Source organism: Alligator mississippiensis, chromosome 3 (assembly GCF_030867095.1).
Source record: "Alligator mississippiensis isolate rAllMis1 chromosome 3, rAllMis1, whole genome shotgun sequence".
NCBI lineage: Eukaryota > Metazoa > Chordata > Crocodylia > Alligatoridae > Alligator > Alligator mississippiensis.
In genome coordinates this window covers 289,015,391-289,032,174 of record NC_081826.1, presented here as the reverse complement: position 1 = coordinate 289,032,174, position 16,784 = coordinate 289,015,391, and the positions used below count along the sequence as shown (strand labels likewise).

At 44.3% G+C, this 16,784-nt stretch overlaps 1 protein-coding gene and 1 long non-coding RNA gene across 2 annotated transcripts in view; one reads left to right on the top strand and one right to left on the bottom strand.

The window, feature by feature from the left end:
- Window positions 1-16,784, bottom strand: part of LOC106738502 (uncharacterized) — a 72,985-nt gene that overhangs the window by 22,045 nt on the left and 34,156 nt on the right. The window lies entirely within an intron of this gene.
- Window positions 266-13,527, top strand: LIPG (lipase G, endothelial type). Its single transcript, XM_006258312.4, has 10 exons — window positions 266-366; window positions 1,530-1,699; window positions 2,470-2,649; window positions 4,238-4,349; window positions 6,495-6,719; window positions 7,209-7,451; window positions 7,993-8,113; window positions 8,779-8,997; window positions 10,271-10,375; window positions 11,815-13,527. Exons 1-10 carry the CDS (start codon window positions 300-302, stop codon window positions 11,834-11,836), a joined length of 1,464 nt encoding a protein of 487 aa, XP_006258374.2. The 5' UTR covers window positions 266-299; the 3' UTR covers window positions 11,837-13,527.

The following is a 16,784-nucleotide window of genomic DNA, read 5'->3' as shown; positions in this document are numbered from 1 at the left end:
TGCCAGCCGAGGGGACTTGGGACCTACAGCTCGGAGGACAGGACCCCGCTGCTGCCCGGCGCGGAGCACCCACGTGGAGCAGCCGCTCCCCCGGCTCGCGGACAGCTCCCGCGCTACGCTACACTACACCGCGCCGGGAGGCGGGAGGCGCCCATTCATACTTAGAGCGGCGGTGGCGTCACGGGGGGCGCGACCAATGGCGCGGCGGAGCCGCTGGGCCAGAATCAGGTGACGTCGCGCGTTAAAGGCAGGCCGGGGCGGGCGGCGGCGCAGCAGCGCGCGGGCAGTTGGCTGCAGCCATGTGGGCGCTCGCCGTGCTGCTCTGCCTCGCGGCCGCCGGCGCCTCCCCGGGCCGCCTCCGCCGCAGTAAGTGGGTGCCGGGGCGCGGGGGAGCTGGGGGGATCCTGCCACAACCATGGTCCCTGCGCCGACCTTCCCCCCCAAAAGCACTTGCTGCTGGAGGGGGCTGCCTGTGGGCGAGTGATCCGCCAGAAGTAATGGCCATTCGCGCCTCCGCTTGAAACTTTTTTCAGGGCTCCGCAAATGAAGGGAAAGGTTGAGAACCGCAGAGCGGCACTTGTGCGCCCAGGGCTACCTCCGCTTCCAGCCAGGACCAGGGCAAGACCCGTGTCCCTGGCTCAAAGCTCCCCCGAGTGACGGCTCTAGTAAGAGCGCAGGGTTGTCTGCGGGCATTTAGCTTTTCTGGAGTTGTCTGAACCCTGGAAAAGTTGGACTGTCTTGGTGATTGGCAGCACCCAGCTTGCGTGTGTTGACCCCGCTGCAGCTAAAACCCTAATGAGGGCATGCTGCTCGTGCACCTGGCAGCTTGTCCCACAAAACGATTTCCTCCCTTCTCTGTCTCTTTCCCTCCCCTGTAATCTGTAACATTTCAAAGCAAGATAATGCCTTGCTACTCCTGTGGGTAGTGCGCTGAAGCAATTGGGCAGCTTTCCAAAATGTGAAGGAGAGAGTCTGCGATAATGTTTGTGATTCTGCGTGAGCTTTGGTTGGAGCAAAGTGGCTGAAGTCCCAGTCTCCTATTAAGGAATCCCCTGGGTTCAGCAGAGTTTGGGTGGTACGGGGAGATCTGTTTTCCAAAGCTTTTGAAGTGTGCAGCATGAACCTTTGGGCTTTTGACAGCAGCAAGCCAGCTGCTGAGCTGGAAAATGCTGCTCTACTGGATGCGTGACAAGCCAAGGGGTGTCTGACTTGAATCGCTTGTACAGGGTGGAGGCGAGGGCTTGTCTGAGAGGCAGGCGTCCTCTCTAGGCAGCTCTTTCTAACGCTATGCCATGTGGTGCTTAAAATGCTCCTTTCTGTAGCAGCAGTGTGCGTAGGTGATAAACCAAAGGTGTGGCGGTTCAAGGTGGATTATAAGCGCAAAACCTCCCACACAGCCTTGCTTGACATGCAAAGCAACTGCACTCTTAAAAATGCTGTCTCTGTTAAAATTTGTATCCTGCCTTGCACCTGTTTGGCTGAATAACACCCAAGAGGAATTATGTGCCCATCCTTTGATCTGTTACCAGATGACACCACGGCTGCACACTCTCAAAGACTGCAAGTGAAGTTTAATCTTCTCTCTTCAACATGTCCAGAGAATGAAGGCTGCTATCTCTCTGTAGACCAAGAAAAATGCCTGGAGGACTGCAAATTCAATGCGACAGCTAAAACCTTCTTTATTATTCACGGATGGACAGTAAGTATGGAGACATCTATGTAGCTTGAGGCAATATTTTCTTTATTCTGCTTAATTGTATGCACTGCTTGAGTTTCCATCGTTGTCTAAAGCACATGGGACACTGAAATCATCATGTTCTGAGCTCAGCAGTCTCCTAGTATCAATGCTTGAAGGCATCATTAGAAATAGTAACATGGTGCTGCTAAGACTTAAATTCTGGAAAATCCTGTTGTCTGGCCACAGTCTTTCAGCATCACTTCATATTTGTACTATATGAACCTGACCAAAGTAACTCTACTTTCTAAATGAAGCTATGGAAATGCGATCAGGTGTGCAGTTTAAGACACCACTTGGCGCTGGAGACATTTATTTTAAAGATCCTGTAATTTAAACTCTGCAGCAGCTCCTATTTATTGTTTCTTGTTGCAACTGGTAAAGAAATGCAGAAAGCATGCTGAAATTGGTTGGCTGACTTTACCAAGTCTTCCTCTCCCATTTCTTGAGTAACTAGTTGCAGGAAGACTAGATCAGTCTAGCAGTGCTGCAATTCCCACTCAACAAAAAACCTATCACCTTTCACTCTAGAAAGCAATATTCTTCTACAGCCTGTCTGGAAACTTGCATTTCTTACATCAAGGGCAACATGCAGAAAGAAATTGGCACCTACTGGTGATCTTACACGTAATAAGTTGTGTACGTATACTTTAAAGTTTAAGGTGAACCTTGTAGATTGTGTCTATCTGGCTTTCTGTGACCAGGACGTACTAACATTTTAATTCTGTTGATAGATGAGTGGCATATTTGAAAAGTGGCTGGGCAGCCTAGTGTCTGCCCTCCAGAACAGAGAAAAGGATGCTAATGTGGTGGTGGTAGACTGGCTGGTACTTGCCCATCAACTCTATACAGATGCTGTGAACAACACAAAGGTGGTTGGACAAAGAACTGCAAAGTTGCTCAACTGGTTACAGGTAAAACTACCACAGGGCACCACAAATGACAGCTGCACAAGGGTACAGAGTATAGCAGTTCTAACAGTCGGGACCATGGAAGACATCAGTGTAATTGTAGACGTGGCACATTCAGTCCTGGTGCATGCAGGTGCATCTCTGTTTACCGAAGACATGCCTTATCACAGGGCTGGCCAATTATTTGGACTGGAGGGCCACTTAAGAAGTTTTTTGGTGAGCTGTTGAGAGCCAGGGGGATGGGATGCTGACCTGGCCTCAGCCCCCCATCACAGCTGTTTACACTTCCTGGGGGAAAAGAGGGTGGCCAGGAAGATGCCAGTTGATCCTATCCAGCTTCATATTCACTACCAGGGGTGCCAGATAAACTGGGCAGGGCACATTCAGCTAGACAGATGAAATGGGGCCACAGGTAGGTGGAGGGCAGTGTCCAGGAATGGGACCAGTGGTGCCAGAGCTGGGGTTGGGATTGCAGGGCAGTGATGCCATGGGGCTAGTACCAGGCTCAGAGGCAGAGGCAAAGCCATGACCTGGTCCCTGCATGTCGTTGCAACGGGCACCGGTTCTGCAGGGAACCAGCACTTGTCTCAGAGATGTGCCAGCAGCTGATCGCAGCCCTGCCCCTGGCCCCAACCCCATGCTGTCATCACCCTGTGATCCTGTCTGCCTTTCCCACTCCTGGATACTACCCCCCCATCTACCTGTGGCCCCATCCCATCCTCCTAGCTAAGTGTGCCCTGCCTGTGGGGGTCCTGGGCCAATCTCCAGGGAGACCCAGCCCACCCACTCCATCTGGCACCCTGGCAGTGGGTGCAGGTCAGACAGGCTTAGGTGCCTAGACAGCAGGGCTGGTGGTAAAGACCCTGGCAGTGGCAGCCAGAAGTGTTAGGGCAGAAAGAACCGCCGCCACGGGGGCTGAGCACAACTAAAGCCTGATGTTGAAAACAAAGGATGTTTATACATGTGCTCCAGTAGTGGGGCTGGGGGGGAGGCACTTTAAATAGAGAGGCTCTGAGAGCTGCTGTAATTAAAGCACCCAGAGTATCTTGTGTATCAGTGTCCCCATGCTTAAAAATGGTGGCAGAGGTGCTTTAATGAAAGCTCATTGAACAAGCTTTAGTTAAAATGCTCCATTGCCATTTTTAAGCACAGGGACACTGATGCACGAGATGCTGGAGTCTGCTGGAGTGCAGTAATTACGATGCTCCAGCAGATTCTATTAATAGAGTCTGCTCTGACGCACTTTAATTACAGTGTGTCGAAGCAGCCTTGCTGCTTGTGTATAGGCACCCAAAATGTTGGTTTGACCTGACACTCAGATTCACTATTCCAGATATGCCCTTTTTAAAGCTATCTTCGGTGTGACAAGAGGTTAGATGAGTCGAACAATGATGACTAAACCTACAAACTACAGGATCCTTTTGCTAATGCCTCAAAAACACTGCAAGACTAGAAACATTTTTTGGATTAAGCCTCCAATTCTAGGAATGTCTAGGATGTGAATTTTGCAGCTTCAAGTTCCTTTGCTTAGGTAGGATGCATACCAGTTATTCTGAAAACGCAGCTAATTTAAGCATTTTTCAAATTGCAGGAAAAACAATACCTTCAGTTTGAAAATGTTCACTTAATTGGGTACAGTCTTGGTGCCCATGTTGCTGGCTATGTTGGTAACTATGCAGCTGGGACAGTAGGCAGAATTACAGGTAAGACTATGCTAGAACTGCTGTTGGCACTTGGGCATCTCATCAAATATCAGTACCCTGCAGAGAGATCCTCTTCTAGGTTAATTCATCTAAAGTTAAAATGATTAAAGAATCCTACTCATGATAATTTCTTGTATTCATCTCCAATCAGATTTACATTTTGGATACTAAACTGACATTGGGTCTCTCCCCCTTCTGCAAAATATTATTGCTGTGGGATTCTTTTAATATTAGTCACGAGACTTTCTCTTGAAATGGAAAAATCTGCTTTCACAAACTCCTATAGGACCCAATATGTGTTGGCTAAACACTGGCCTATTCTCATACCCTTGTTATCAAAATCTTACATTTCTATTTGGTAGAGATGCCTACTGTATAGTCCCCATATATAAGCTAACTTGGCTGTGACAGTAACTTGTTTCCCATTTGGCTCACATCAGTTATTAAACTGTACCCTTCATTTTTGACACCTCCTCTGTCCCCTGCAACCTACTTGCTAGCAGAGTTCCACTAGTTTTGCAGGTCGGTATCCTACCAAAACTCCTCTCTCCATATGAGAGGATTTGGATCTTCCAGCCTTGCAAGGATTGTTTAGAAACATGGTGGGGAGGGTTGTCTTCAGAAGAGTACATTGCCTACACTACAACCATGTGCCTTCCTTATCTGTTTAGGAGGGGATAAGAAATTCTAGCAATAACGCCAGTACCTGTAATAGGGGAAAGCAGATAATGCTACAGTTTGAATAAACCAATGTGTAACACTGGGAAGCACTGGAAATTTATCATCAAATGCGGTGATCTCCAAAAGTCAATTCCTCTATTTGGGGACATAAGGGCCAAATGGGAACAGGTAGTGGGGATTTGGTTTCAAAATTTTGGATGGTCTAGATAGCCCCGGTTTTCACTTATCTTTAGCTACTAGTCTTAAAGAACCAGCTAGCTATCTTTTCTCTGGTCCTCATACCAAGGATCTGTAACCTATAGCCTGCAGGCTAGATCTGACCTGTGATGAGGTCTAATCCAGCCCAGGATGATCCATTCCAACACAAGGTATCAGGGGCACAGAGCTGCACCATGCTAAGCATCTCCCCTGTAGTGCTCCCCTCAGCTGCAGAGCCTACTGCTCACCACATCTGCACTTCCCTTGCTACAGAGGAACTGGGAATCTGCCGTGAGTGAGTGCAGGCAGCTGGCTGCTGGCGGGGAGGGAAGGGAGGTGGATTTTGGCTTGCAGCCACAGCTGGATCGCAAGCTGTGGCCCACAGCAGCAAAAGGCTACTGACCCCTGCTCAATACCATAAGGAAACTTCCTAGTGTTTAAGGTACTAGCATGTCTTTACTTTTTAGTTATGCTGGATCCTTGAGACTAACTGACTTTCCCTTCCCCTACCATTCTTTCTTCCCAATTGCTTGCTGAACTCACATGAGGCAGAGGAGACAGTTTAAGTACTGACTTCTACTCCTCTCCCTTCCGATACCACTGAGTTTGTTGTGAAGTTAGGTCTCTTATGCCTGCACATGTTCATCTGGACTGACTTTTCTTTACTAAAAAAAGAAAAGAGGCTTCCTCTGCAACTAGGGCCCAGTCTCTGAGGAGTACTGCTCGGAACAAACTCCCACTAAGTCCCCTTTACATTTATGCTCCAAGGGTGGTTAATTAGAGTCATACCAAACCACCTCATCTCAGTCTTTCAGAGAACAATTGGCTAAATGTGAACAGCTGGTTCTTTTTCTTATAAAGGGGCCTGTCCTGGAGTACCCCACACTGACCCCTTTAATGTCAATGGCCAATGTGACTTGGTCTCTGAGCACTGAAATGTCTAACTCGCTACACTTGAAATAATTTATTTGTTGCATTATTTAAAAGCACAGCGGATTTGTGAAGATATGTCCATAAATAACTAGGGCAGACCTGAAGTATTAATGCATTCCAGTATTTGTACTATTCATCCCAAGATCCCTTGGCTAATTATTCTTTCACTTAATTCTGATGATGGATTTTATGAAAGTCTAGAGGTATGCTTTCTGGGATAGGAACTGGTTGCATCACCATCCTTAGGAAAGTCTCGCAGACCTTTTGGCCGTTGCCAGTGTTATACATAACAGTGTTTATCTGGTGTCTCTTGTGTTCTCCTTAACACGCTAGGCTTGGATCCAGCTGGCCCTATGTTTGAAGGAGTTGAACCTCACAGACGCCTCTCCCCTGATGATGCAGACTTCGTGGATGTCCTTCATACATATACGAGAGAAACGCTGGGCGTCAGCATTGGGATCCAGATGCCTGTGGGTCACATTGATATCTACCCCAATGGGGGCGATTTCCAGCCTGGTTGTGGATTAAGAGATGTTCTGGGAGCAATCGCGTATGGGAGTAAGTTCTGACAAACACTCTGTTTAGTTAGAGCAACCTCTACTCCTCAAGCTGACTTGCAAAGGGGGTTCCCCATCTGCTCAAAGGCAGAGGATAGTATAACAACAAAGCTGCTGCCTAATAGGGGGTTCATTTCAATGCCTCTTTGCCTCCAAGAGATGAGGCTAGAGTATTTTCCAGTAAATTTACTATAAAACTTCATGAGCTCAGACCAATTTCTACTCCAGGACATTAATCAATGCCATATTTTGCTGGCTCTGAAAACTTCTTCTCTGCCTCTACAGCAAAATGATTTTTAAAGTGACAGACTGTTTTGTCCAAATGTCTTGTATTACTGTCTTGAACTATGCTTATTTGAAAAATGTAGCTGTTTTTTGGCCAAAATAATTTAATTTTAAATAGGAAATGGCCTGGCTCACTGAAGTATCTGTTGGGGTGGCAAATGGCTGAACTGTGCCTTTCAACCACAACCTTCTCCTTTTTATTTAGGTATTGGGGATGTTGTGAAATGTGAACATGAACGATCTGTGCACCTCTTTGTGGACTCTCTTGTGAACCAAGATAAGCGGAGCTTTGCTTTTCAGTGCACAAATTCCAGCCGTTTCAAGAAGGGAATCTGTCTGAGCTGCCGAAAGAACCGCTGCAACAGCATTGGCTACAACGCTAAGAAAATGAGGAATAAAAGGAACAGCAAGATGTACTTAAAAACCAGAGCTGACATGCCTTTCAGAGGTACCTATCTAATGGGATTAACTTGAAAGACAGTGCTGATCTGTGGGGATGACCGTCTTCCTCTAAGTGTTAATATTCTGACACTGACAGTTTGGCAGAAATGAAAGTACTGGAGGCCACATCTGCGTTGATTTAAAATATCCAGGTCCAATATTCACTTCAAGGTTGTGAGGCAGCACCTCTTTGTGTTACGGAAGAAAATGACCATTCCTCCCTTTACACTAAAATAAGGGTACCCCTGACTCTCTATCTGCTCCCATTAGAAAGTGTTGCTCATTCTAGACACAAAATGGTGTGGGGGTATTTTAATACAAGATTCAAGAAGCCCTCCAAGCTAAATGATGGAGTCCTGGAGTTTCATCTTTGGCTAAGTAAGTCACTAATCTGAGCCAAGATGCTTTTTCCACCTATCAATGCTATTTTGATATGGAAAAGATTAAGTGTCTGGCAACTAGTATGTTAGTAATGGAATAGATGGATACCTCTGTTTGCAAACGTGGTTGTAAAGTATATTTCTCTCTTTCTTTCTCTCTCGCTCTAGTTTACCATTATCAGATGAAAATGCATGTTTTCAGCTATAAAAACTTAGGAGAAACTGAGCCTACCTTCTTGGTTACCCTTCACGGCACGAACGGAGACTCTCAACCCCTCTCTCTGGAAATGTAAGTGAAGAGCAATTTACTCCCTTCCCTATTCTGACCCACAGGAACAAATTCCTCTTCTGGAATTACACATCTTTGCTTTAGAAGAAGCAAGTGTCCAGCAAATGTGTCTTGGTTCAGGGTGTCAAACTTGCCTTGGGGCTCCCTGTAGGCCAGATCCAGCTTGGGGCACTGGGGAGCAGCGGTGGTGGCAGTAGCAGCAAGAGGTCTGGAGGGGAGGGTCTGGTGGTGGCAGCAGGTTTGAAGAAAGGGTTCCAGGTGGCAGCAGCAATCTTAGATCACTGCCAACAGACATGGCCAGTGGGGCCTTGGATTCAGTGGCAGGTCACACCCAACTTCTGATGGCTTGCCAGTAGCCTAGCAGGCCAGATAGAGCAGCTGCATGGGTTTGGCCTGGCTTGCAACCCACATCTGACACTCATTTTTCATCACCGAAGGCAGAGGAGAGCCTGAGGTGTGGTGCCTCATAGCAACATTGCTAAACCAGAGATCTGAGTTCACTTTCTTTACTCACACCAGGAACTAACAAGAGCCTGGAGTTAAGCAGCTTTGTGGAATGCCTGATGCACTGTAAAGCTCTTCATTTTCAACACATTTGTCTAATACAGCTTCTTCTTGTTAGTCTCAATGAGGAAACAAGGCTGAGTTCTCTGCTTGTCTTTCAGACTTGACCAAATTGGCCTGAATTTCACAAACAGTTTCCTGGTTTATACTGAAGAAGATATTGGTGATCTCTTAAAGATCAAGCTTACTTGGGAAGGGTCATCTCAGTCCTGGTACAGTCTGTGGAAACAGTTCAAGAGTTACTGGTCCCAACCTGAGAATTCCTCCAAGGAGCTGCACATCAGACGTATACGTGTGAAGTCTGGGGAAACTCAACAGAAGTAAGTAGAAAGATTATTCTTTTATAGTGTGTTCATGCCCTGGAGTGGGTTTGAGTCCTCATTCAAAGGGATATTCAAGATGTATTGAGGACACCAAGAAAAAGTCTCTAAATGTTGACCAACTGGGGAACTCCAGTTGTACAGGCAGTGAATATGTCCATTGACACTAGTATAGTTTAATGGTTGATAATGGTGACGCTGCTGGGTGGAAGAACAGCAGTTTCACTGAAAGCCTAAATTTAAAAGAATATTGCTTGGTTCTGTTTGGTGTAGCTTGTTTCTTGTTAACAAAAGTGTTGCTATCGTCTCCCCTTTCACTAACATAAGTGGGGATGGGGCAGAGGGCCATTAAAGCATCAAATGTTCCTCTGTTGAAAGAATGCCAAAAACAAATACACCATAGTTTGGCAAAAATCATGGCAATTTTTGTAGTGTTTGCAGAGGTTTAATGAGTTAATACACTGGGTTAACTAACAGCTTGACACCCAGCTTTGGAATGCAAGTAATGGTAGCACTAAACATACTGGTCATTCAAGCAACAGGGGACTACGGATTAGTTGAGATTCATATAGGAGTCCTTAAAGAGCAAATGCACTCCAGTAACCCTCAACTTGTAAAGATGCTGAGCACATATGACCACACTCCCCATCATGCCGTTACATTGCTGATTTTAATTTTATTCTGTCCATACAAGAAACCCAGACCTATTGTGTGCAATTCACAGTTTAAAATGCAGTTTACAAAATGTTTGTACAACCTGCCCAGACTCTTCAAAGCCCTCTGCACCAGAGCAATATCTTAGTGCTTATGAAGAATTTTAATTGTTTTGGCACTGTTCTCTGAGATCTGCATATCAAGGTCTTGGTCTTTAATTACCCCCACTATTTAAAAGCTAAAGCACTGCACAAGATTATCTTGAATGTCCTTCAGTAGCAGGTGGAAGACGGTCATATTTCCACTGCAGGAGGAATGCTACAGTAGCATTCTTCATGTGGAAGTGACTCCGATTTCAGCACAGGCTGTCATTTTGACATCAACCCCATGGTGGTATTGGTGCTAATGGTGATACTAGTTAGATGCCAAGGTGGAGGAGGAACTCCTTCCTTACTCCCAATCTGAGGTCACTCTTGTTAGACTTGACGTGGTTTGTTCTTTCAGAAAGCTGAGATTCTATATGAGTCTTTCATAATTACTTTCCAAAAAATATATATAAGGAACTTGCATTATTATATATAGATAACCTCTGTTCATGGCTTCTGGTTCTTCCTTCCAGGTTTACTTTCTGTGCTGAGGACCTTCATCAGACAGACATCTCTCCTGGCAAAGAGCTCTGGTTTGTGAAATGTAGAGATGGATGGCAAACAAAAATTCGTCCTAGGTAGGGTAGAAACCAACTGTTCAAAAACCTACTGTCTGGTGCCTCTGACTGAACAGGTTTTTTTTCTTTCTCAGTCCTTTTATTATGTGGTATTATCCCATATTTCCCAAGATTATAGGAATGTCCACCATGAACACTTCTGCAGTTAACACAAGATTCCTAAAACACTGAAGATATGTTTTAAAAACATAATTGGCCTGTCTAGACATGTATACAGCAATTTACAAAGTATATTGTAAACTTACATCTATAGATTGCAGATCTACAGCAATCTGCAAAGTAGAGTAATAGGATTTTAAAGCTAGAAGATACAATATGATCTTCTAACCTGGCCTCTTCTAACCAAGCCACCCTCTTCCTCACCCTACCCTCCTTTCTTCCCCTCCCTCACATACATCTAGTACTCCTAATTCTAGTGCACCCTTTCAATCTACTAGGGCTGGTGCCCAAAATATGACACTCATTCAGTCTGGTGTCTAGTAACAAGGATCTTTGGTCACTCAGCTGCTTTTCAAAGAAGCTCCAGTAGAAACTTAGGCCTAACATCTATTCAATTTGCTCTTAAAGTCCAGACTGGTAGAGCAGAGCTTGTTTGATACCAAACTGTGTGCAGTGTTTAAAACTTCAGAGCTTTGCCACAGAGCTCTGTGGAAAAGCTTGCTTGCACAGTCGCTGTCAAATGAGTGGCAACATTTTCTTTCAAATGAGCCATGATTTGATATCAAATGCCAAGTTTAGCAAAATTGTAAAATAGTAGGACAATTTATGGTTTCACAGATAAATTCTAGGAAAAGGCCAACTGCTTTCCCATAAAAACTTTTATATTGGAACATACAGTGGTAGAAAGAAATACAGTACCTATAGCTATCCCAGCAGGTAGAGTGGAGGCTGTGGTAATGTCCACAGATAATTAGCTGGTAAATTTGATTCTTCCCAAGGGTGAAGGATCATACTTGGAAATTGTTTTGGGGGCTGGAATACATCACTCTCCATGTGAAATAAGCTTACTCCATAAACAAACACGTAAGAACCAGGCCCTTGATAGGTACTTCTGTGCAGCAAACAGCATTTCACAGTTCAGTGGGGCAGGAACTACCATGTTGCCATATCTGGAGAGCCTTCTGCTTACAAATCTATTAATCCATTCCTGAATGCAACAGACTGTGCAGACTCAAATCCAGGGATTCAGACTTTCATGACAGCCATCTGTAAATCTAAGTGCATATTACACTTGGTATAAACTTGGGTTTCCACAACAGTTTCCAATTGTCTGAACACTATTAGACACTTTCCAAGCAGGATCAAATGCTAAACTGCTCCTAGTCTCTAGTTTGTCCACAATATGTCCAGATCTGTCCTACTAACCCTTTTTCCAAATGCAGAAGATCAAAAATGTTCCAACTCTTCAGTTCACTAGGTATTTCTGCTCCTTTCCTTAGGTCAGCCTTGAATCTGCTCTGAAGGCTTCTCTGCAGACTTGCACGCAAGGACTAAACACGAAATCAAAATGCATAGAGAAGGCTACGGTAGTGAAAAGACGACACACTCCTGCACAGTCTGTCTCAGCAGCACTTAAGAAAACTCACTATGGAGGACAGCATGTCTCGGAGCTGATGCAAGCAGTGGAGGAGTGATCCTGATGGATTCAGTTGCTGTCCTAGAGTAACTTATTAAAATGACTAAACTCTCCCTCCTTAAGGGAGTCTGGTTAATGTGCATGAACCTGATGATGCATATATTTCTTGATCTGTATTTATGCTCTGCACCACCACTCTCCTTCCCCCCCCCCCCCCCCCCCCCCCCCCACACACACACACACACACACTTTGGCTTCCATTAACTGGAAGTGTGGACAAATTCGAGACAAATCTGTGCCTTGACTACAGCAATATGCCTTGGAGGTTGAAGAGAGAAATTTACTAAACATCAAAACAGTTGAGACTAAGCTATTGAAAACGTGTCACTGTGTCTATAGCATAGGAGGTACTATGTGGTCTAAAATTGCACTAAACTGTGTGGAAGAATGGAAGGTCTAAATCTGTTTGTTTTGTTTGTCTGTTTTTTAGGGTCTTTTTTAACTAAGCACAATGTGTTTTCTTCTATAAACTCTATCTTCTCTCCATGCTGTTCAACACTTTTCCCATGAACCAGTTACTGTAGGTCTGCCTGATATTGTTACAAACGCATTGTATGGTGAAGAGGCCAATATTTCACCACTGTTTTAAGAAGCAAAAGCAAATCCAAATAAGCAGTGATGTGGTTGACAGCTGTTCCTAAGATGGTTGTTCTACTGAATATAATTATCTAAATCGGGACTGTCCAGAACTTATTCACTATTGGCCTGAAAGATTTAGATGACAACTACCCATCTATTTATTGTATAATAGGAAGGCAATTGATTGAACCATATCAAACAAACTCTACAGCTTTCAGCAACAGTATTCAGAGGATACAATTGACTCTGGGAAGAATGGAGTTGTAATGCAGCTGTTGTATGAGCACACATGCTTATTTTTGCATGTGTAACAATATTTGCCTGCAGAAATCATTTTCAAGCTCTTTTTAATCAGTGACTTCAAATCAATCTGGCTCCATTTCAGCAAGAAGCTACTGATCTGAGTGTCAGATTCTCACCTAGCTATTTGATTCGCTATAGCACTTTGTGCTGAATCATAGGTGTAGTTACAGGCAGGGTGAAGGGTGGGTTTTTAATGTATTTAGGATTATGCTTTGCTTTGGTTTGGTTTTAACATGCACAGCCTTTAGCACAATGCCGATGCTGCCTGATCCACTAAATTCTGAAAGCCTTCATCAACCAGGTCACTTTAAAGGGCCAACAACTGTTTTTAATGATGCTGTGCCAACTAAAGTGAAATCATCATATGCATTTGGAGAATAATGTGATTGGTCTTGGTTATGTACAATCATCAATGATTAAAGACTTTGGTAACTGTGATTGGTCACCATAACATATTTATACAGTGGTCTCAAGGCCCTATTTGTATATTGTATTTTTTTTATATGGACTTGGAATGTTATTTATTTCTTGAATGTATATATGTTAAAAAAAACCAAAACCTTTGAACTTTGCATTTTGAGTAAGAGTTTTATAAACCTTAAACAGAAAAATAAAGGTATCTTGTAGAAACTGAGTAGAGCCATTTATTAGCTAGACTACCTTGGAACGTGACCATCTGGTCTTAATTTTCATTTGCCCAAAACAATGCATCTTCCACTAGTGCAGTGTGGGTCAAGTACCTTTCCTTCTGAAGTTATTGGCTTCAGCAGGAACAGGACTTGCAATGAAGGCAACAGCAGAAAGGGGAATGCTAACCACTTATAACAAGGTAATTTTGAGTAGAGGCAGGTAAAGATCTCTGTATTTGACTCCAGCTACAGTCTTTTATATCGTGGTGGCTATAGCTTAAGATTTCCCTGTATTGTAGCTGTGCCTACACTTAGATTAAACTGTACATCAAATATATTTTATTGCTTTTTAAGAGTGAAAGTTTTATAAGCTACTCCAGCATCTCAAGTTGACTTCTATTCAGCTGCAACAAACCAGCCTTGCCAAAAAGGGTGAATTCTTGAAAAGAGAACTGCAAAGAAAAATGACTTCTGTACATGCATGTTTAACTACTAAGCAAGGTGTATCATGTGATACTGCTAGTATTTCATGCCATGGTCATCAGCAAACACAACATTTTCATAAAACTCCTGGTTAGAGGAGAAGGAAAGAAGCTAGTTATATTATGGGCTGTTTGGAAATCCGATTTCCCCACCTCTTATCCTGGGGCACAGCCTTGCACGACCAAGCAACTAAATTTCTACTTTTGTTGGGTAATTTCTTTGTTTGGAGTGAACCAAGTTCTGCTCCTGCAAATGGAGATGGGAGTAGCGGTTAACAAAGTGTCCAAATCCTCCATTTTAGTCACAGGCAGTCCAGAGCGAGTGGTTATTTGTCTAGAGACAAATGACTCCAATACCAAAAAGTCTCTACAGTGACCATGGTTGACTCCAGCAGGCCAGTGCTAATTTTTAGCAGCTAAGCCAAACCAACTGAGAGGCCCACAACCATTCCCTCTGGTTGCTCCCTTTTTCTGTAAAAGGACATTTTTCAGAAGTGCTTAGCATTGATTTGACTGCAGTGGAAGCAGAACTGAGGTGCCACTGCCTATTCACGAGAATAAAAAGACAAACCTTATACATGGGGAAAAATCCACATGGTCAAAAGGACAGCTCTAAGGAGCGTTGCAATGAAACATACTTCAAGTATGATGCACCCCAAAAGGCATGTAATACAGCCACTGTAGTGCACAATTGTGCACCTGCTAATAGACACACTCGAGACCCAGTGCAGTACTAGGGTGGCTCTATTACACCCATTTTGTGGTGTAGTCTCCTGAGCTGGTGCAATGTTTCCTGATACAGTTTATTGAAATTATAGATGTGCCTCTGGCATCTGACAAACTTAACACTTCAAGCTTCTCCAACTGTGATGACTCTTCTGCAGAAATAATACTAAACCATTTGGACAAGTTGTACTAGTGGCTCTATTAGGAAAATGTATTATGGTACTCTTACCTGTGAAAGAAGAGCTAATAGTAGGTGGCATGTATCTAGCAAACAATGATTTTGCAAAGAAAGCCAATATCTATAGCGTTCCTCTGAAGGATTTAATTCAGGGGTGAGCAAACCCTTTTTCATGATAACAGTAATAATTATTGACAGTGCAAAGAAATGGAAAATCTGGCTGACAATGAATGAATTGGCTCTTTCATACTGACTGGGTCCAGAAATTCTTCCTATAGTCCTGGACTTCTTCATAAAAATAAATAGAAGACCCATATTTTGCCTTAGGTTCATGCTGAGCACAGGAGGGGCACAGTGACCGACAGATCACTCACTGGGTTAACAACCTCATCTACTGCATCACCTAAACATGCCTTGGAAATCTGCCACCCCTGTACTGACTCACTCAACTTCACAAGGTCCCCCATCACTGAGCCTGTCACATATAGGAATGGGCATCACAAGGGCTGCACTCCTCTACCAATGGCATAAAGCTCCCAACTAGGCGGGAAAGTGGACGCAAGCCCTTGCCAAACATCTGTGTCTGTTGGCAGTTTCACAGGTTTGGAACGATGCCCTATGGCAGATGAGAAACAGCAGGCAGCTGTGCTGCGAAGGCAGATACTTTACTGACCCAGTGAGGTTGGTTCCCCTCCTTTACAAGGCAGCAAACCTTTGTGCTAGTGCGAGCCCCCCCACCTGTGATTCGGTGGGGGGAGCTCTCTAAAGGGTTAGCTTGGATGAGATGCTCCTGTGCCAATGTAGACATCATGCAGACAGAAACCATTGTGGGAATAGGAACACATGGAATAATATACCAACAATGGCCTTCTCAGGGGCCTGGTGGGGAACATGGTCATAATATTCTCTCATTTAGTCCATCACTAAATTCTATTTGCTCTGCATTTCGTTTGTCATTGTCCTCCAGACTTCTGCAAATAAAACATACACCTGCACTACAGAAGTCACCAGTGCAAATATAAAGGTTTGGCAGCAGGGGAGCAGACACATGGAGCTCTTGGCTTCTAGAGTAGACTGTTACCAGTCTTTGCCATTTTCAAGAGGCCTAGGCCAAGCAGAAAAGCCCCAAAGTCTGTTTGTGAGTGACCACAGAATGAACCTGTGCAGATGTGACAGCCAGCTTGGTCAGTGAAGTAAAGGAAGCAATCAACATGTTCAGCTTAACCAATAATGAGAGCCAATTAAACAGAACACAAGGCCTTCAGGTAATCCAAATATCCTATATCACAGCTTCATCTTATAGCAATGACTAGAATTATGGAATCATAGAAAATTAGGGTTGAGAGGGACCTCAGGAGGACATCTAGTCAAAGCAGGGCCATCCCCAACCAGATCATCCCAGTCAAAGTTTTGTTTAGCTGGGTCTTAAAAACCTCCAAGGATGGAGATGCCACAACTTCTCCAGATAGTTTGTTCTAGTTCTTTACTACCCTCCTAGTGAGAGAGTTTTTCCTAATATTCAACCTAAACTTCCCTGCTGCAACTTGAGACCAGTGCTCCTTCCTTTGTTATCTGCCACCACTGAGAACAGTCCAGCTCCATCCTCTTTCAGTGTTTCTCAGCCTTTTAAGTAGCAAGTACCCCCTAACTTCTGAAAATGTTGATAAGTACCCCAACACTCCATTTTCCAGGGGATTTTATATTTAGACTAACGTGTGCCATATGTTGGAAGAAGGGCTGTGTATATAAGGCCGTGATATGACAGATGTCTGATCTGGTGTGGGAAGGGTTGCCACCGTTTATACCAGGGGTGCACAACTCAAGTACCTGGGCTTGAGGTGATGTTGGCCAAAGCTAGGAGGGCTGAACCCAGTGC

What these genes read in the sequence shown, in the direction of transcription:
- LIPG (XM_006258312.4), top strand. Translation starts at nt 300, where the DNA reads ATGTGGGCGCTCGCCGTGCTGCTCTGCCTCGCGGCCGCCGGCGCCTCC. An exon ending in CAACCCCTCTCTCTGGAAAT is followed by an intron (nt 8,114 to 8,778) that starts GTAAGTGAAGAG and finishes CTTGTCTTTCAG; the next exon opens with ACTTGACCAAATTGGCCTGA. An exon ending in TCTGGGGAAACTCAACAGAA is followed by an intron (nt 8,998 to 10,270) that starts GTAAGTAGAAAG and finishes TCTTCCTTCCAG; the next exon opens with GTTTACTTTCTGTGCTGAGG.